The sequence below is a fragment of the Bidens hawaiensis genome, unplaced genomic scaffold (genome assembly GCF_021521415.1).
Source record: "Bidens hawaiensis isolate Kalapana, Puna unplaced genomic scaffold, B.hawaiensis_p1.1 tig00022166_1, whole genome shotgun sequence".
In the NCBI taxonomy this organism is placed as follows: Eukaryota; Viridiplantae; Streptophyta; class Magnoliopsida; order Asterales; family Asteraceae; genus Bidens; species Bidens hawaiensis.
Window position 1 is genome coordinate 313,592 of NW_027493438.1, and position 21,943 is coordinate 335,534.

The 21,943-nt window shown below is 35.0% G+C and overlaps 2 protein-coding genes across 2 annotated transcripts; both read right to left on the reverse strand.

Annotated features, from left to right (window-relative positions):
* Window positions 1-1,861: 1,861 nt before the first annotated feature.
* LOC143564820 (65-kDa microtubule-associated protein 1-like) lies at window positions 1,862-9,210 on the reverse strand. Its single transcript, XM_077051988.1, has 9 exons — window positions 9,122-9,210; window positions 4,498-4,701; window positions 4,131-4,379; window positions 3,820-4,035; window positions 3,590-3,745; window positions 3,198-3,509; window positions 2,774-2,861; window positions 2,384-2,532; window positions 1,862-2,303 (listed from the first exon to the last, which is right to left on the reverse strand). The coding sequence occupies exons 1-9, from the start codon at window positions 9,197-9,199 to the stop codon at window positions 1,992-1,994; spliced, it is 1,764 nt and encodes a 587-aa protein (XP_076908103.1). The 5' UTR covers window positions 9,200-9,210; the 3' UTR covers window positions 1,862-1,991.
* An 8,624-nt stretch (window positions 9,211-17,834) lies between these two features.
* Window positions 17,835-21,943, reverse strand: LOC143564810 (trigger factor-like protein TIG, Chloroplastic). Its single transcript, XM_077051981.1, has 13 exons — window positions 21,575-21,943; window positions 20,637-20,720; window positions 20,363-20,491; window positions 20,189-20,277; window positions 19,906-20,089; window positions 19,674-19,761; window positions 19,436-19,590; window positions 19,261-19,353; window positions 18,879-18,971; window positions 18,719-18,799; window positions 18,421-18,570; window positions 18,238-18,333; window positions 17,835-18,128 (listed from the first exon to the last, which is right to left on the reverse strand). The coding sequence occupies exons 1-13, from the start codon at window positions 21,842-21,844 to the stop codon at window positions 18,051-18,053; spliced, it is 1,590 nt and encodes a 529-aa protein (XP_076908096.1). The 5' UTR covers window positions 21,845-21,943; the 3' UTR covers window positions 17,835-18,050.

Here is a 21,943-nt window from a genome sequence, read left to right on the forward strand (position 1 = left end):
AAACAAAACGTGTTCGTTATAAAAATTTAACTATTTTTTAACAAAAAAAATTTTCATCTAAAATTTCTTAAATCATTAGGCAATGGGTCCGTACATATTTAATTAATGGTATTAATAATTACTAATTACAAAAAAAATTAAATTAGAATATTGTTAGGTAAGTATGTACAAAATTTGAGATTTAAGTGTGTAGATATAATTAAAAATGGTAAATATACAATTCGAGGATAAATTGAAATAAATGTGAAAATAATCTGTTTAATATAAAAGATAGGATTGATTACCGAACTAGGAAGTTGCTTGGGCTACAAGTTAGATACCAATTATTTGGAGTGCAAGATAAGATGGTTAATTTTGATAATAACAAGCTTGGGCTACAGGTTAGCATTGTATAAGCTAAGTTATGATTTAGCTTGTAATAAAGTTTTTAATGTATTTTTCTAGGGTAATAAAATTCACCACTTGTATTTGGGTGTGTGTATAAGGTTAACGATATTTGGTTTAAAGGTGGCTTGAGGTTATGGGTGGTATTTTGAGCATTCGTAATTATAGGCATAAACCTAAAATAGTAAATACATTCAAAAAAAAAAAACAAATTATATTCTACATTAAACCTTTAAACTCGTGGTTCCGCTATTCATTCCTATCTAATTATTTGTTATTTTTTAGTAAGTGATTTTAATTAGAGAAAAGAGAAAATATATTAAAAATAAGTAAATATTATTAAACTGAATAACATATAGATATGACTCCTATGAGGAATGAGATGTAAAATATTTTTTAAAGATGTATAAATTGTAGAAGTAAATGCATTTTTTAGTTAAATTATAGGTATGAGAATGGAGAAATTACAATTAGATGATTCAACTAAAATACACATTTATCTATAAATATGTTCACTTATAAAAAACTCCTCATATCTTTCCTCTCACAATTTATCTGCCACATACAATCTTTATATACGCTTAAACATCTTAGTGGTGGATACGCTAATACTTAGGAACCTTTAGAGTCTAAGCAAACCGTCTCATACAACTTAAAATGCGCTTAGGCATTTTTGTAGCTTATATGTTGATGCTTAGTCACCTTTTGGACCTAAGCTTGTTTTTCTTTGCCTATGTTTGTAAAAGGTTTAGTCCACTTGGCCTTTTTTTAACAACAAATTTGTCAATACTCTTATAAAATATCTAAACTTGTATCTTACAGGATTTGAACCGTCAATCTCTAGAATAGAGGAGAGACACCTTACGTGCCTATATTATAGTTTTCCATAATAATAAGAGAGCGGATGCTAAAATACACGTCAAATAAGGTTTCTTCTCTCTCTCTCTCCCCCTTGGCATAACTTATTTTATGTGTCATAACTCACGATAACTACTTTTTCTATTAAGTTAATATCATTTATCATTCTTGGATTTCTAAAACGACTTCCAAACAAACTCGCATTCATTATCATTGTACTCAGTAAATGCCACCAATAACAAAGCTATGGTAGGGTCTGAGGAGAGTTAGATGTAGACAACCTTACCTCTAACCCGTAGAAATAGAGAGGCTGCTTCCGGTGAAACCCCCGGGCTCGAAACAAACTCGCATTATCATTATCAATATCACTATTACTTCCATTCCTAAATTTTTAAAGCAAACACTATCTTATTCCAGATTATAATATCTTATTTCAATTAAGGTTGGTATGATTGAAAATAGTTGCATATGTTTAATAGAAAAAAAGAGTGAGCTAAATTGTATCACATTTAAAAAATGTACCTGTTCTATAAGTTAGAATATGATTAAAATAAACTATTTTATCTACTTGAGTATGATGTAAGTAGAGATTTAAAGATATATATTTGTCATCAACTGACATGAATTTAGATTGTCTCTAAATTGGGAAAATGTAAACTATCAGAATGAAAATTATGTAGGAAGTAACTCAGTAAGTAGTAACTAAACTACAAGATACCAATACATCACAACCAAGACCAACCATGACTTCAAGGCGTAACGGGAGTAGCATCTTTTGATATAGCAACATAGTTCAAAGGAGCCACGGGCCTCGTATTGTCCCTCTTCACCGACCTAGCCCCGTTTTGGTTCAAAGATAACCGTCTATTAGAAGCTCCATTTTGATTCAAAGATAACCGTTTATTAGGAGCCCCGTTTTGGTTCAAAGATAACCGTCTATTAGGAGCTTCATTTGGGGCCATCATCTTTTTCGAGCTACTAACGGGCCGGGCTGGGCTTGGTTTTGTACCAAACATGGCTTCTTGCTCTGTGCTTAATTGTTTATTGAACGTCTTCTGATCCTGTCAGTTACAAGTTTAAATTTAAAGGGAAATACTTACAAATATATTTTTTTTAAAAGAGGTAAAATTACAATACTGACCCTCATCCTTTTCTTTTCTTCTTCTCTGTCATGCCTCAGGACGGAATACTCGTCCAGCATGGCGAGTAGGGAAACGCCATCATAAGCAAACGTCGTTCCATGTTCCTCTTCCCATGCTCGGGTTTTGGCAACCAATGTGTCAACAAGACCTGCATACAAACGTATGGACATGTTTTAACTTTACCGAGTCAAACGGGTAAAATCTAAAGTTAATAGTTTAAAAAAGACGTGTCTGACAGTTGCCCAAAATGTGTTTTAATGCATAAAACCTCCAAAAATAACTACACTTTAGAAAGTTGGATTAACTAAGGAGATCATAAACATTTAAGTTCCAAATGGTCACTAAATTATCTTAAACACCAAAGTAAAGTATATTTGCTTATTGCTTACCTGGAATTTTGCTGACCAAAATTCTAGCCTTTTCAGCGCGCTTAAGATTTAAGTGTGCACCTCTGCTTCCATTGTACCTATTATTATCCTGTCAAAATATATCCAGAATGATAAAATGTAATTTCACAAAAAAATAACTTTTACAGAAATACAAAGGTGGCTTTAAACTGTTTCAAGAACTTTAATATGTTTTTTTAACTGGTCAAAAACGTAAATAAAATGATTACCTCAAAAAATCCGATCATTACTGAAATAATATATTTACGTGACCATATTTGAATCAGTAATTATTTATGAACAAAAATTAAACTTTGGACCAAAATTGCTGCAGTTCAGTCAAGCGCAATTCATAGAAAAAAACGACTTGTTTTGACCCATCACACAATTCATATGAAAAATTACTATAAGGGAGTTAGAAACGGACCCTGCTGTAATCTTCGAGCCAACTCTCTTCTTCACAAGCTGACATCCACTTTTCAACTTTATCCAATATATCTTTTCTACTGAGAGCTTCTTCTTTTGCTTTGATGACCTGTGCATCTATGTCAGCTAACAGCTCAGCAGGCTCCACATTTCCAGAGTCAATCAAAGCCATAATTTTCTCTCTTGCAGCCTTCGTGTCATGTTCTATGTGTGCCAGTGCAAATATCTCTTCAATCTCCGATTGCTTCTTAAGAGCAATCTCTTTCATTCTGCTTGCTTTCAGCTCATCTAGTCTTTCAACTTCCATCTCAGCCTTATAAATATAATAATATATAACATCAATATTAATATATTATATCAATATATTCTAATAAAACTTGAGTTACAAAGTACCTGTTTAATCAAATTTAGAGCAAGCGCCCCTGGGGTGGTTATTTCATCAACTGAATCTGAGATATTACAAGTAACATGATTAAACAAACTCCTTTCTTCTTCAGATGTATCCATCAAATTCCAAAGTTCAGTTAACTGAGCTGCTAAATCTTGAAGCTGAAAATGGAAAATAAATAAATAAATAAATAAATGAATCTTTAATATAAAAATAGAGATGTTAAAGTGTATACCTTGTGTAGCCTTTGCTTCTTAGCTTCTTCTAATGCTGTGACACTCTTTGCCAGTCTGGCAAGTGTGTCATTGCTAATACTTTTAGATTGTGCACAAGTGGCATCAATCAAGCTAGGATGGACGTCGCTGACTGTACTATAAAAGTCAACCCCGAGAACACCGCAAATATCATGTAAAATGTTCACAAATTCAAGAACCTTGTTCAATCGCTGACTCTGCAAAACAATGTTTATTATCAACCGTATTCAAATGCACAAAGGTAAAAATCTTCACAAATGTTTTATTCGAAAAATTAGAATATATTGTTTGCCTTTTCTTTTTGAAGTTCTTGAAGATGATTACGAAATTCTTCTAACTTTTTCAATGATAGATCAGACACATCAACCGTAACAGTTCCTGCCAGCTCATCACTCCCTGCAATTTCTCCGCATATTTTTTTGATTTGTGTTTGCACATCTGAAAACTCGTTTATCCTCTCTTCCTTCTTCTTCCACAATTTTTCTAAAGCTGGTGCAATAGAAGCAAGTTGTTCTTTGATGGTTCCTGAAGTCCCCTCAGGCTGCAATGAAACCAAAATAAGATGAACAATATCTTATATTACAAATACTGTAATTCATTTCATAATTGTCCGGCATATTATTGTTAAAAATGGAGGTGGTGCGTGGCCCGTTACTCACAACGTTAATGAATGATTTCTCTCCAAGGGATCTAACAAGAGTGGAGAGTTCAAGTTTAGCATCTTCAAGTGTTTGAAGAAGATGTTCCTTTGACTTTGCAGCCTGGTCAACTTTCCTCTCATACACATTCAGGCACTCTTGTTCTATGTGAAGAAGCGCTTTATCTCTTTCTTCATCACATTCACCAACTTCATCCCAAATTTTCTGCATTAACACATAATTAACACTTTAAACAAGTATAAATGAAAGAATGTGGTGTATGATGTCAATGGGGGTGAGTGGAAAAATCAAATAATCGAAATAGTAATAAGAACTGAACTAGAATAACCAAACTGATTGAAAAATCAATGGATTGGTCAATATATTTTTTATAACGGAATTTATTGGTTCGGTTATGGTTATATGTGTATAAATCGAAACCAAAACAACCTTTATATTTTTATTTTTTTAAATAAATAATTGGTTATACGATGATAAAGTTGTTAGGTATCGAAGCACACACACACACACGAACATAAATCAAAGGACAAAGAAACACGAGAGATTTACGTGGTTCGGTTACAGCGTGTAACCTACGTCCACGGGGGCAACTAGGGTTTATTATTTAGTGATAATGATTTACAGATACAAGAGATCTATTTATAGGATAGCTAATTAGGGTTTAACCCTTTGCTAATCTTGCTAAACAAGAAACCTAACAAACTGGGCTTTGGCAATTAGAGCTGGCCAGGCCCGGCCCGTTTGTGCCTTTTTCTCTAATTCTCAGCTATCCCATTATGGGTTGGGCTGAAGACAACATATCTCCAACAATCTCCCACTTGGTATCTTCGGACCTCGAACTGCACCATCTCTTCCGTACTTCTGTAAAATGAAGAATTCCCCGTATCTTCAGTTTTTCCTAGTTGCCCCATTCTCCTCAACTATTCCTGGAGACCAGCTGAAGCTTTGCAAAGCTTCAGCTTATCCAGCACCACAGACTTGGTTAACATATCTGCTGGATTGTTAGCACCTGGGATATTCTTCAAACTGATTGTTCCATCTCTAATCAATTCCCTCACAAAGTGATACTTTCTCCCAATGTGCTTCGTCTTGCTATGATAGACAGGATTCTTAGCAAGCTTCACTGCACTCTCGTTGTCACAATACAGCGAGTAATCAGGCTGATGTTTTCCTAATTCTTCAAGAAAAGTCTTCAACCAAACTAGTTCTTTGCTCGCTTCTGCAACAGCCATATACTCGGCCTCTGTTGTTGATAGAGCCACACTTTTCTGAAGTCTTGAAGTTCAGCTCACTGTTGTGCCTCCCACTGTAAAAACATACCCTGTAGTGCTTTTGTATGTCTCTCTGCAACCTCCCAAATCTGCATCAGTATAACCTCTGAGCATAGTATCTTTACCCTTAAAACACAACCCCATCTTTTGCGTACCCTTTAAGTATCTGAGTATCCACTTGACAGCTTCCCAATGTTCTTTACCAGGATTTGACATAAATCGACTGACTACCCCAACAGCATGAGCTATATCTGGTCGAGTGCACACCATAGCATACATGAGACTCCCAACCGCTTATGCATAAGGAACCTTAGCCATCTCTGATTTATCTTCTTCAGACTTTGGTGATTGTTGTTTGGTAAGCTTCAAGTGACTTCCTAATGGAGTATTTCTAGTCTTAGTCTTCTCATCATTCATCTTGAATTTCTCTAACACTTTCCTTATGTACTTCTCTTGAGATAGTGTTAGTGAACCAACTCTTCTGTTTCGGGTAATACTCATCCCGAGTATCTGCTTGGCTGCACCTAAATCCTTCATCTCGAATTCTTTAGACATTTGTTTCTTCAACTTGCTAATCTCATTCATGTCAGCCCCTGCTATGAGCATATCATCTACATACAGAAGTAGAATGGTGTAGGAATTTTTGAAATTCTTTAGATAGCAACAGTGGTCAGTTTCACAACTCTTGAAACCTATTCTCTCCATGAAGTCATCAAACTTCAAGTACCACTGTCTCCGGTGCTTGTTTCAGACCATACAAGCTCTTCTTCAGTTTACAAACCCAATTTTCTTTACCTTTTACTTGAAAACCCTCTGGTTGTTTCATGTAGATGTCTTCATCAAGATCTCCATGTAAGAAAGCTGTCAGCACAATAATCAATAAATTCTTTGCTGATGTATTCTCCTCCATTGTCGGACTTTAAGCACTTAACCTTCAAATCAGTTTCAAGTTCAACAGCAGATTTCCATTTCTTAAAAATACCAAAAACTTCAGATTTATGTTTAAGAAAGTAAACCCATACCTTGCGTGTTGAATCATCGATGAAGGTAACATAGTAACGAGATCCTCCAATTGAAGCGACCGATGTCGGTCCATATGCATCTGAGTGAACTAGCTCTAATTTATGAGCTTTTGGCGCTCTACCTGTCTTTGCAAAATTTACCTTCTTTTTCTTGCCAAAGACGCACGGTTCACAAAACTCAGAATCAACCCTCTTCAACTTCTAGAATCTTTCCCCTGGCGACAAGCATTTTCAACCCCTTTTCACTCATGTGACCGAGTCGTTGATGCCATAACTTTGATTGACTCAGCCCACTAGTCACTACATTAACCCCTTCATCTGGTACTTCAACCATATATAAAGTACCTCTTTTCTTACCTCTAGCAATCACCATACTACCTTTCACTACTTTCCATTGTCCTCTACCAAAGGTGACATCATATCCCTCATCATCAAGCTTACCAATGGATATCAACATCTTCCTTAAACCTGGAATGACCCGAACATCTTTCAAGGTCCAAGTGGTTCCCAATGGAGTCTTTAAATCTATGTCTCCCATTCCTGTTATATCAAGACACTGATTATTAGCCAAACGAACTTTACCAAAGTTACCTGTTCGTAGTTTCTTCATCATCTTCGTGCTAGAAATAGCATGAAAAGATGCTCCTGAATCCATAATCCAGTCTTCAACAGGATTCTCGACACAACATATAAGCGCATCATCTGAATCATCTGATGCTGATGTGGCAGCGTTCACCTCTTTCTTTTCTTTAGGTGGGTTGGTGCATTGACTTCTGAAGTGCCCGTTTTCTTCACAATTCCAGCAAACTATGTCTTTCCTTGGTTTTGCTGATCTCGACTTACTTCTTCGTTTAGACTTTGATCTTACTCTGTTTCCTCCCCTACTACTGTTTCTTCCTCTACCCTTTGTACTGAGTAACGAACTTGTCTCTCCAGTGCTTCTTCTTCTCGAATCCTCACTTAGTATCAAATCACGAACCTTACTGAACGTGAGAGCTTCAGATCCAACTGACCCGGTAACTGCAGTGATTGTTCCTGACCAACTGTCAAGTAATGAGGATAAAAGTAGGCATGCTTGTAGTTCATCATCTAACTTGAAATTAACGGAAGACAAACGAGACAAGTGAGAATTAAACAGGTTAATATGAGCAGTAACTGAACTTCCCTTTTTCATGCGTGTGTTAACTAACTCCCGTATTAGGAACACTTTATTGGCAGCAGATGGATTCTCATACATGTTTGACAACGCTTCCATAATCCCACGCGATGTGGTTTGTTCTAGGATGTTGTATGCAACATTCATAGATAGAGTACGCCGGATTGTTGACATAGCCTTCTTGTCAAGTGCTGTCCAAGCTGGTGTAATCGGTGTAGGAGGAGTCCCTAGAGCCGAATCCAAATCCTTTTGTACTAGCAAATCCGTGATTTGCATCTTCCACCATCCAAAATTCTGCCCATCAAATACCACAATTCTGATCTTCCCGTCTTCAGCCATTACTTTTGTTTTCTGGACAGAACAGAACCAACAGCAGCAACAGTTCGGTTCTCAAACTGATCAGCAGCAGGTGGGTCATGGATGACTATGGTCACTGCAACAGATCTGGGTTGTCTTCCAGCAAAACCCTAGCAGTTGGCTAGGATCGGTTTTGGGTGGATTACGGCTGGGTTGGTGTTCTTCGATGATCAAGAGCCGAGCCAGGCTCTGATACCAGTTGTTAGGTATCGAAGCACACGCACACACGAACAGCAATCAAAGGACAAAGAAACACGAGAGATTTACGTGGTTCGGTTACAACGTGTAACCTACGTCCACGGGGGCAACTAGGGTTTATTATTTAGTGATAATGATTTACAGATACAAGAGATCTATTTATAGGATAGCTAATTAGGGTTTAACCCTTTGCTAATCTTGCTAAACAAGAAACTTAACAAACTGGGCTTTGGCAATTAGAGCTGGCTAGGCCCGTTTCTGCCTTTTTCTCTAATTCTCAGCTATCCCATTATGGGCTGGGCTGAAGACAACATATCTCCAACAAAAGTTTTATTATACTTTTTTATAAATATAAAATTAGTTGTGTTAATTCTCCTTTATAAATTAAAATAGTTGCTAATACTTTACTTGGCCAACATATTATTGAATTTATTAACTAAAATTTGCTTGAATCCATATTGCGGTTAACCAAACCTTTTATAATCGAAAGCGATCTGTTATGAAAATCCAAGAAACCAAAATACCGGTTATAGATCCAGTTTAAGTGAATAGCAGAACCAATTCAACAATACTCATGTATTTTTCGCCTAGAAACAAAACTAGAAAGAAAAAGATTTCACCTGCAACTGAAGTAGTAAAGAACCACAAGTTGGTTCTTCAATAATAGGATTTTGAGCATCATCCACTGGCAGTGACATCTGGAATCCTGTTCATAAAGTATAAAATATAAATAGCCTCCTTTAAAAAATTAAAAGCATACAGACTCCAAAATCCAATTACTCAGTAATTACATTCAACAACTAAACCTAACATCAATAAAATTAATAAATGCATTAATCAGCTATTAAATCACTTTACCTAAACCTCACAAAAAATTCATGGTGACACAAGAACTAAGATAAAAAACATTGAAAGATAAACCCTTCGGTCACTACGGCGAAACCTAGTGTAACCCGGTCCCCCCCCCCCTGTTTTTTTTGCTCGTTAACGTAAATTTACCCATTTTAGTACAAAAAACTTGAAACAACCACCACCCCCCCCCCCCAACACACACACACACAGAGAAAAAAAAAGTAGACAAGTTTATACATATTGAGTTCGGGCCAACATTTTCGTGCAAGCTTACTAAATTTACTACATGAATGTATGATGAAAGAGCCCTAAATTACAGAAAAATAAGTACTTTTACGAACATCAAACGTCATGGGTTTCAAAATTAGCACGAAATTCAAGCGGATCAAGAAAAACAGAGTGTAGTGTAAGTAGACGTACACGATCGTATCAGAAATGGGTACATTTGTAGAGATGATGAAGCAATTGAGGTATACTTACAATGATCGTACGCTAGATTAGGGTCAAGTTGTTCAAATCTTCCTTGCTGCTTTTTGTCGAGAGAGAGATAGAGAGAGAGAGAGAAAGAGCGTGGTTTTGAATACTGAATATGCACTAATAATACTTGTCTTAATTGTTTTTCTTTTTTTTCCCGTTTCAAATAAAGTTTAATTTAATTCAAATATTACCTCTTTTTTCTTCTTTCCAATTTCTATGATTATTAGAGTAAGGTTTTCATATGATTTAAGTTTGATTCATGATCTCATCATTTAGTTTCAGTGGTACTATATGATAATGAAATACTAAGCGAGTATGTAGCGTTTACTAGTTGTATCATTGAACTGAACATGTTTTATCTCACCGCATTTTCGTGTCTTCAGACGAGTGTTTATAAGCGACGACCTTAAGGGTTTTCCTCATATCGAAAAGTGAGTGTATCCTGATGTAATGAGTTTAATCAGTTAGGCATTTGTAGGATTCGTTGATCGTTCGGAAAAAAAATATATAAGTATTAAAAATAAACATGAAAACTTTTGCCATTAAAAAAAGTATTAAAAGAGTAATAAATCAAATAATGTACATAATGAAAGTAAAAGAACATATAGAGAATGTGTTAATAGGATTTATTTTATTTATATATTAATATATTGTTTAAAAATTATGTTGTGTTAAAGCAATCTATATTCTATTGCTCTTCTCCTCGACCGAACGGAAAGACAATAAAAAAATTATTGATTTTTAGGCATAAGCTTTATAAGATGAATAGTTTTTATAAACCCATCTATTAATTAATTTTTACTTAAAAGTGAAGCCTAGCAGATGAAATACATAGATTAAGATGTATTTTGTATTAATTTTCTAGTTATGCTGTATGATTATATTATGTTGTATAGTATTGTGTTAAGTTTTCCTTGATAATCATGATAACCTCTCATTATAAAATTTATAGGATTCCATAGTGTTAGATATAATCTTGATTTTATATGTGAGTGAAAAGTTCATACTTGAGCATTAAGTTAGGTGGGCGACTTGGGGTCTTAGCAATTGAGTTTGATTTGGTTACTTTATTAGTTTTATTTGTTTTGGTTTATGAGTTAAATTAGTATAAATAAATTGGTAGGGCTTTATGATTCAGTGTGGTTTTTATTAATAAAGGAGCTGCGAATGAGTTTTTACACAAAAATAATAATAAATAATCTTGGTTTTACATGTGAAAAGTCGAAACGTGGGGTTTAAGTTAATTGGGTGAAATTTTGGGTATTAGGATTTGAGTTTAATGATATGGTTACTTTAACTTTATTTGGTTTCTTAATATAAGTTCATTTAAACTGGTTTGGCTTAATAGTCAATTTAGTATAAATAGATTAGTAAGGTTTTTCAATAAAATTTATTGTGTTCTTGTTTCGAACACATACTCTACTAACCAATAGAATCATATAAATATAATTTACGTTAAAAATAATTTTTTACTTTACATACTCCGTTAACCAACATAATCATATAATATCCAGCTTTAACTAAGCATGTAGACGATTCATGGATAATCATTATTACCGGGATTTGAAGCAAAAGGTTCGGTGTAATTGGACGATTCATGGAGACGAAAATTCTCGATTTTTTCTCGGTTTTATTAATAAACGTAAAGCTTCAAATTATTTTCCTGGTTTGGAAGTGAATGGGGCGTGGGAAACAAACTCGGTTCTCATTAAAAAGGAAGTTTTGCGTTTCTTTGCTGGTAAGTTTAAAGAATCTATTACACATCGGCCTCGGTTGATTGGATATGGGTTTTCGGTCTTGTCTTCGGTGGAGGCGGATTTTTTGATCAGTGATTTTTCCGTGCATGAGATCAAGAAGGCGGTTTTTGAAGGCGGTGGTGACAAAGCTCCTGGGCCGGATGGTTTTAATTTTAGGTTCATTCGGTTTTTTTGGGAGTTGTTCGAGAAGGATTTTGCGGATATTCTTGATCATTTTCATAGGGTTAAAAGTTTTTGCTCGGGGGTTGGTTCGTCTTTTATCACCTTAATTCCTAAGGTAAACAATCCGTCTTCTTTGGGGGATTTTAGACCGATAAGTCTCATTGGTTGTATTTTAAAGACTGTGTCGAAGGTGTTAGTGAATCGACTCAAAACGGTTATGAATAAGATTGTCTCAGAGCATCAGTCGGCTTTCTTATCCGGGAGATATATTCTTGATGGCCCTTTGGTGGCTAATGAGGTTATTGCTTGGGCTAAGAAGAGGGAGAGAAGAATTTTTATGTTCAAGATTGACTTCGATAAAGCCTTTGATAATGTGAATTGGGAGTTCTTGTTGTCGGTTCTTTCTCAGATGGGTTTTCCTTCGGTCTGGTGCGATTGGATTAGTGGTATCTTGTTGGCGACCAGATCATCTGTTCTTGTTAATGGATCTCCTACATTCGAATTTGGGTGTCATAAAGGCATTCGTCAAGGTGACCCGCTATCGCATTTTCTTTTTATTATTCTGATGGAGGCTTTTTCAGGTATGTTGAAACAAGCCTGTGATATAGGTGCGTTTCATGGTATTACTCTTCCTAATGAAGGTCCTACTTTATCCCATCTTTTTTATGCGGATGATGCTATGATTATGGGAGAGTGGTCTTCTTTTAATTTTGATAACTTGAAACGTATTCTTCGCATATTTTACTTGTGTTCGGGGCTAAAGATTAATCTCCATAAATCAGTGTTATTTGGAGTAGGTGTAGAAGATGGTGAGATCGATATCCAAGCTGGTTTCATGGGTTGTAAGTCGGGTAGAATCCCGTTCTCTTATCTAGGGATTATGGTTGGCGCTAACATGAATAGGGTGATTAATTGGGAACCGGTTGTGTCCAAGTTCAAGAAGAGGCTATCTAAATGGAAAGTTAATTCGTTATCTATTGCCGGTCGGTTAACCCTTATTAAATCGGTGTTGGATAGTCTTCCCACTTATTATTTTTCGTTTTTTAAGGCACCCAAGAAGGTTACCAATGATTTAGAAGCTTTGATGAGAAGGTTCTTATGGGGTGGTTCGGATGATGTGAGGAAGATTGTCATGGGTGGCTTGGGAGGTAGTCACCAAACCTATAAAAGAAGGGGGTTTAGGTATCGCTCGTTTAGAGGTTAATAATCAAGCGCTGATTACTAAATGGCTTGGGAGATTTCTAAATGATCATCACGCGATGTGGAGCAGAGTAGTGTTGTCTATTCACGGGTCCTCGCGCTGTTGGGGGCTGGCTCCGGTTAATAATGGGGTTCTCGGGGTTTGGAAGAATTGTGTTATGTTTTGGAACAAATTTAAGGTTGATGGTGTGGGTTTTAATAGAGTGATCCGGGCCACAGTTGGGAATGGTCGCCAAGTTCGGTTTTGGATGGATTTGTGGTTGGGTTCGGCGCCGATTATGGACAAGTATCCGTCCTTATATGCGGTAGAAAAACATAAAAATGTCTTGTTAGCAGATCGGTTGGTGGTCACTGGATCTTCTCGTCGCATTGTGTGGGATTGGCTTAGAGCTCCTTACTCCCAACAGGAGGTGATCGAGAAGCAAGAGTTGGAAGATCTCCTTCAAGGGGTGGTGATGGTTGACCGTGAAGATTCATGGTCTTGGGCGGTTGGTAGCTGCAAAGAGTTCGAGGTTTCGGCGATTAAAAGATGGATGGTGCGGTCCGTTGTGGATGCTGGGAGTTTCGGTTTCCAATGGAGCGATTGGGTCCCGAAAAAATGTAATATTTTTATGTGGAGGGCCGTTCTGGATAGTCTTCCAACCAAGCAGGCTTTAGCTAGACGTCATTTGCATTGTGATGATCATAGTTGCGCTTTATGTGAAAGTAATGAGGAATCGCTCGAGCACTTGTTAACCGGGTGTTTCATTTCTATGGCCGTTTGGAATGCGATTGGTTCATGGTGCAACATCCATAGATCTTTTGTTTTTCATGTCAATGATTTGGTGGAAGTGCATAAGGTTTGTGGTGCGACGGGGAACAAGAGATTGATTATTCATGGAATTGTCATCATTACTTGTTGGAGGATTTGGCGGGCTAGGAATGAAAAGATTTTTTCGGGCAAGAACACTAAGGTGGTAGAAATGGTTGCGGATATAAAATCTTTGGGTTTTCTTTGGTACAAAAATAGATCTAAGATAGGGGTAGTGGATTGGAAAAGAAGGTGTTTATTTGATGTAACGTGATTGTTGTTTTTGGTTTTTGGATTTCAGCGTCTTTCTCCGTCTTGGTGATAGTCGTTGGTTGTGTTTGTTTTTAATGAAAGTCAATTTTCAAAAAAAAAAAAAAAAAACTAAGCATGTAGTCCTTAAGGTCAAAGACATTAAATCAAGAGAAAATCCTCAATATGTCCAACTTTTATTAGGAAAGTCAAAGAAATGAATCAAAGAAAATCTTCAATATGGGTTTCATATTTATTCTACGTCAACCAACCTTTTTTACAACCAATAAATAAATAAATAATAACTACATGTTTATGTATACGCTAGCTTCCGTATTTATATGTTAAAAAAATGAGAAGCCTACTTTATTGCAATCATCTTGTTCTCGTCGGAACCTAGCGTCAACCATCACGTCCTCGTCGGAACCTAACTTATTATATTTTATTAGTATACTTGCGGCCTCACTTTTTTATACCTACCCAGTATGTATTCTAATTTACAAATACAAAATACTTTTTTATTTAAAAAAAAGTCGGATCTATCCCCCCACTTATTTTTTTGAACGATAAATTTTATAAAAAATGACTATCGAGAAACTAGCAAAAACCCCAAGACAAACAACCAACAAAGCCAAAATGCAGAAAGAAACACCAAACAAACTATTAAAAAATCAAAATTTTCACAAGATCAACATAGGGCTTTAAACTCTTCTTCTTCTTCTTCTTCTTCTTCTTCTTCTTCTTCTTCTATAGTCTTGCAAATAAGATTTTACATGCCCTCGAGATTCATCCCCAATTCACGAGCCAACCTAATCATACCCTCACTTATTCTCACATACCTACTTTTATGTATTCATTATAACATTTTTATATAAAAAAAATAACCGACGCATAATTAAAATAAAAAGATATAATTTGATAGATAATAACAAGGGTAACAAATATATTTGATAGAAAACAAATAGTAAGAAGAAACACGTTAATTTAAGACCAAAAAATATATTTCATGAAAAACAAATAGTGACATATATATTTTGGTTGTAACTTAACTTGTTTTATTCTCGGTATTTTTTTATAAAATATATTTGTTACTCTTGTTATCCATCAAATATTTGTTTCTATATACTTATTTGGTCAGACTCTGTTTTAATTTTTTATTAAATGGTATTTAATTGAAATACAAAAAAGTAGGTAGGTGAGAATAAGTGGAGGCGGATGTATCTGACTTTTTTTTTTTAAAAAAAAGAAGTATTTGGTATATGTAAATTAGAATACATACGGGTAGGTTAAAAAAGTGAGGCCGCATGTATACTGATAAAATATAATAAGTTAGGTTTCGACGAGGATATGATGGCTGACGCTATGTTTTGACAAGGACAAGATCATTGCAATAGAATCGCTTCCTCGTGTTTTCTAACATATCAATATGAAACCTAGCATATAAATAAACACGTGACCGTTATTTATTGGTTGAAAAAAAGATAGGTTGACAAAGAATAGATATGAGACCTAACTTATTATCAAAGACATATTGGAAACTTTCTTTGGTTAATAATATTTTCTTAACTTTCCCAACAAAAATGGACATATCGGGTGATTTTCCCTTAAATCAATGAAAAGTACATTCAAATTTGAAATCTTTACAAAGACTCAAAGAGGGTTAAACAATAACCACCAGTGACTAGACCTCTTAAATTAATCTTATACATATAATAAATACTAGCTAGAATATTCACCCTAAAGCTAAATTAGGCTTTAATTTGATACGCAAAGAAAAGTTTAACTTATTTTGAACTATTTCAATAACCATATTATTAGCCAAATAATTATCAGAAACATTATTTTTTATTTTTTGAAATATTAATATATATTTTTTACTATATATTATTAGTATATAAAGTCCGGTCAAATATTACTAAAAAGTTAAAGTTGGCAAAAATACTTTGTTATATCGGGTGCCGTGGTTTTTGGGGTTATTTACTACGAATGACACTATGAGGTATTGACCAATTTGTGGACCCGAAAGTGTAAAGGAGAAATCAGACCTTGTTTCTCGGCTTTAATTTAATTTATCATTTTAAATTTCAAAAATATCAAATAAATGTTTCAGCTGAAAATTCAATGATGATATAACTTTCAATTATGATTATGACATTGACTATATGCTAAAGAAATATAAATGTTCCAATTTTTTTTTTTTTGAACGACCAACTAAGTAACGTTGGGTACTTCGTACGCGGCCCCCATTGGCTAAAGGTAGCCCAAGCTGGCCACTAGTCCGGACGGACGAAGCCCCTAGCGGTCCACCTATTGAGGGATTCACCAGATAAAACCCGACCCCCACGCCCGCCAAATGGCACGACAGCGAGGAGCCGGTAAAACCGGGTGAGATCAGGACTCGAACCATGGCAAGTCATGGTCATCTCTCATATCTCCCAATCTCCCAAGTCTGTGAAAGATATATTGGAATTTTTACTTTTATACTTTCGATAATATCCTCAAAAACAGAAATAACTGGTTCCAATATTATATTTGATTTGAATAACCAAGGGTCTTTGGCCTACTTCATAAGACTGTTTTCTTTTGAAATTGTTGAATGAAGAGGGATAAAAAAAAAGGTTGTTCAAAGAAAAACGTATATTCTTCGAATATAATTACTTCTAAATAGTTCAACACGTTTAAAACTTTAGTAAGCTTCGTATCCGCCAATGAAAACAATAGTGACTAGTTTTCTCTTGATGCGAAATTAAAAGTTGTATTAGAATTTAATTTGCTGTAAATTGTTGGTAACAACGAAAATCTTACTTCTAATATCCTTTTGTTTTTTTTTTTTTAAATTGCCTCTTAAAGTATATTAAATCTTTCAGTCATGTCATTAAACCAACCTCCTGTGAAAGAAAAATACATTCACAAATGGTGTGTGAACTTTGAAGAGCTTTACTTTAAATCATTACATGGCACAGGCCGATGCTTTATGGTTATTTAGGACTCCTTGTGATTGAGTAGAGGACATAATGGACTCCTTATGCTGGTTAATAAAAGTTGTGGTTCAAAAATAAAATAAAATAAAGGACCACTTGCACATATTGCCTAAAACTTTGAGTAACACTCTACTTTCTCTTAGCATTTTGCATAAAACACATATGCAGATATGCTCATGATTTTAGTTTAGCAACCACATGTAAAAGCTTATAAACATGTCCAAACACAAATTAAGTATACACTAAGCCTTCCAACTTCTAAGAGAAAAATGCAACTTCAATACAATAAGTTGATTATGTACTTTCTAATAACACGAACGTGTGACCTTTTACGAGAAATTAGGAATCCGGAAAAGAATTAAAGTACAAGAATGTGTGTCTGTGTGGTTCTTATAAATTTTTAAAATTTGTTTTATAAGCTTACAAATAAATTATCAAATTGTATGATGGGCTAAACTAAAGTTCTTTTTTTTTTAATAAGAACTAGTTAATGTTTTGGGTATTTAACCTCCTTAATTTATGTACTTAGCAATTCACTAAACATTTACGCGCCTATATATTGTTTATGTTGTTCTATAAGTATTCTTTATATACACCCCCTCATGAACCTCAATTATAACGCTCTTTAAGCGCTTTCTTCGTTATCTTAAAGGTACAGTTATCATGTCCTTCATACCTGTGATCCATCTCCTATAATCATTTTAAGTGCAGTACTAACAAGTTCATAGTTACTTGGTGCTTTAAGTATTTACAAAACAAACCTTTACAGCTTTTATCACCTATCTACTACTACTACTACTACGTACAATTGGCATGTAACAGTTAACTATACTTAGTTACTGTGATTTATTTAACATTTGATAATAAGTAGATGTTCCATAACTTGTTCAGAAATTACGACGACTAAATCTACAGGGGAGGCAAGAGAAAACGTTTATATATTTCTCTTCTCTGCTACAAAGGTTCTTGTTCATTTACCAAAGTTTTGTTCAACCTTATTTCCAGAAACTATAAACGATTAAAAACATGCACCTGTAACAAAAATGTGTCTTTGACTGCTACTGTTTTTTTATCAAGCTTGTCAGTTGATTATATACTGAACATCTGCATGTTCTCGCAACCATTCGAGAACTTTTGCTCCCTCTAATATCTCTTGCACCTAATAACATTTAAAGAAAGCATACATGAATTTATCAAGAAATAATGGTATAATAATAGATATTAAGATTTTGAAATCCATGTGTTCCGTGTAATATGTTTAGAGTTACCTGCGCTTGAATGCTTTCTTCATCATACTCCTGTTTGAGTTGTTTAAATTCAGCAACAGAACTCTCGACCCCTTTCACGAGCTCATCCGTCGAAATCTGTAAGAAAATCAATTTTTTTTGGTCATTTATAAATTTCATATCCATATATATTTTGTGATAAATGATTTGAATCAAAAGTTGAACCTGCAGATTTTCGCGTTTAAAAATATCTCCAACAGCAAAACTCTGCCTGATTAGGCATTCTATGTTCTCCCTCTGGTTTTCCAAGAACTCTCTTACTGCTTCTGGCTTTGAAAGTGCTTCTAGCTGCTCTTCATTCAGTTTCATGTTTGACTGCGTGTACATAAAATGAATATTACGAAACATGGTTCACACGATCACGCATTTGACTTTTCAGGGTCAAATGTAATTTTTCCAACCATTATTAACTACCTATGAATGTAACCAAAAAAGCACACTAGAGACAAAAGTTATATTATACCTGTATTTCTAGTAGTTTGCCTCCATAAAGTTGGCTGCCTTGATCTTCAAACAACGATTTAGGAATTTCAACTTGAATCATCTGGAATAGAGAGTTTCAACAAATAATTAATATCAAAGAAGTAAAGAATTATTCATTAATTATTGTGGAAAATTAACACCTTTTGAAGCTGGTCAAGAATGGCGTTATCAGTCGCTTGAGCTTTAGCTGTTTGTTCCAGTTCTGTATATCTCTCCAACAATGATTCCTTAACCTGAAAAGGTTCCATACATCAAAGAAATATTATTACAATAATAATCCAAATATTTGGATAATAACAATGTAGATGCTTGTATGCATCAAAAATAGTTTCAACACATTCCTTTTTAGCCAAATCTTATTCTATCCATTTGACCTTTTTGTGATAAAAACGCAAACCAATCGACCCATATTAGAAAATGAGACGAAAAATTTGGCCCATTTTAAGTTGACCCAAATTGACCCATGATAACCCAACTTGACTGATTCTTTAGTAAAAAAAACGTATAGGTGTTGAGTATAACCTGATCGATAGTGGTGCATCCTGGAAGAAGCTTATCAGCAATAGCATCGTTCAGTTCTGGTAATTCTCTATAAAAGAGCTCTGTACATTCAACCTAACAATAAATTTAATTATAAACATTTCCCATTAGATTTCACTTCACATTTTCAGCAGGATTTCTTTATGAGGAGACTTACAGTAAACTGACAAGGAAGACCGCGAAGATCTTCTTGTTTCCATGAATCTGGAAATGCAAGTGGAAAAGATTTTGTTTCACCTCTTTGAATTCCAATTATCGCGTCAAGAAAACCGGGAACAACCGTATCTCCATCTTCGGTATCAAAATTGAAGCCTGCAGGTCCAAAGAATATGACATTATTTGACTAAAAAAGTCAAAAGTTATATAGTTGACTTAAGAACAACGCGCGAATATACCTTTACTCCCTGCAGCCAGAACCTCCACTTCTGATCCATCTTGTCCCACTGTTGTTGCTGATATATCCAGGACCACAACATCACCAACCTAAAGACGTTGTCGTTAAGCCCATTTAATTCATTTGACTCGTAAAAGATAAAACACAGCCTAAAAAGTTGTCACCTTAGAAAGATTATATAGCAAATTATAAATAAATCTTGAAAGTCTTGAATATATCTAAAGCATAAGTACCTGTAGTCCTCTATTTTTGACAATTCTCATTGTACTTAGAGTTTTGTAAAGACGTTTTAATTCTTGTTCAGCGGCTGTTTTTGCCTCTATTTCACTGTCAAGCTCAACTACAACTTTTAAATTCTTGTAGCCATCCTCCGGAACCCATTTCACTTCAGGTGCTACTTCCACAACAACATCGTATCTATACACACAACAATATTGGCATCAATATTCAAAACATGAAAGATACTTTTAAACGAGATGCCCATATTTAACTAGAAAGATTAAATCTTTGGCATACCTTAAAATGTTCAAAGAAGCATAAGTTTTTTCCATTTCAGAGAATGAAGTTGTGATGCGGATCGAATCGTTTAAAGCCCGCCCTTCTACCTGTTTAACAAGATGCTTAAAATTATGGCTCATTATATATATGTCAACTTGAATTTGAATACTGAAACAAGAAACCATTACATACTGATGACATGGCATGTGGCAGAGTTTTTTTTAGAATAGCTTCAACAGTCGCCTTTCTGACACCCTCCGTCCCAATATAATTTACAAGAATATCCTCTGGAACTTGCCTTCCAGAAGGATATCCTGGAACCTAAACAGATGGGCAAAAAAACAATGAACATGAGTGATATGCAAATTGTTTTTCCCCAAAAATAAACTCGTTATAACTTATAAGAATACTAAAAACAATTAAGCATTCAAAATAAAAATGACTGACAAAACAAAAGCTAATGTACCATTGCCCACTTCGTAAACTCATCTATGACCCTATCGTAACAATCTTCGCATACAACTTCTGGAACTTCAACGCTCAACCGCATCTGCAGACTTCAAAGGTTAAAATGCAGAAAGCACACATATACAATACTCCTTTTTTTGAAAAGAACATCTACATTTTGAAATTTGATGTCAATAGTAGTTAATTTCAAATACAAAGTTTCTTATTCAACACCACCATGCGTCTATTTGCAGTGCTTGTTTTAAAAAAAACAGTGTCATATGGTTAAGAACTCACTAAGCGCTGCCAAGTCGGATGACTATGGAGTTGCGAATACTCAGCCTAGGCGGGGACTACTCGTCTACTCGAGAGTATTCGGACATTGTAAATTTTACAAATATTAATTTCTCGGAAAGTGTATGTGTCAAATATTATAAGATAAACTAATATTTATTACAAAAAAAAACACGAAAATTAATATAAATCAAAATGATGCATTTTCAAATACTAAAGTATTTCAAAAATTGATATTTATTCTTTAATATTTTTGTCTGACTAGCTCCGAGTTGACCACCTAGATCTGAGTCCGAGTGATAAAGACCGAGTTGGAGAAAATCGCCTCGGACATAGGAAAAGCTTAGTAAGGGCCAAGGGTGCCCCCCCCTTTTGCGCAGTAGTGTAAATTTATCTGTTTTTCGCTCGAAAAATTTCTATACGTAGTGTAACTCTACCCGTTTTCGACTGAAAATTTAAACACCCCCCCCCCCTTCTCACACACAAACACACGTTCTCGTCCAAGTTTCGCCACTAGGCTCGGAATGGTGCCAGGTAACAAGCAACATCCAAGTTGACCAAGTTTTACATCACTTGTAATAATAATTTCATTGAGGAGTTTTAACAAACAGTTGAAATGCATATAAACAGATACTAAAAACATATGAAAGTAAATGAGCTAACCCTGCAATTCGGTTCTTGGGTTTCTTTAACAATAAGATCGGCCGATAGCGGGTCTTTGACGACTTCGTTTGACGCCGAAGCCCTGGCGGAGACTGATAGCTTTCTTTGGGAATAATGAGATAGCTGGTGACATGTATGAGAAACTGTGAGAGAAGTGAATTGTTTGGTGGGTTTAAATGAATAAGGCGAGCAGATTGAAGTACTTGGAAGAGAAACAACGAAAGATTTTAAATAGAATGAAGTTAAAGAAGCTGAACTGCAGAGCTCCATTGTTGAAGATGATAGTCAGTTCAGTGGATAGAATATGATATCAAAATACGGTTACCCGTTTCTGAATTAGTCCGGTTTTTTCCCGGTTTTGTTCTTTTC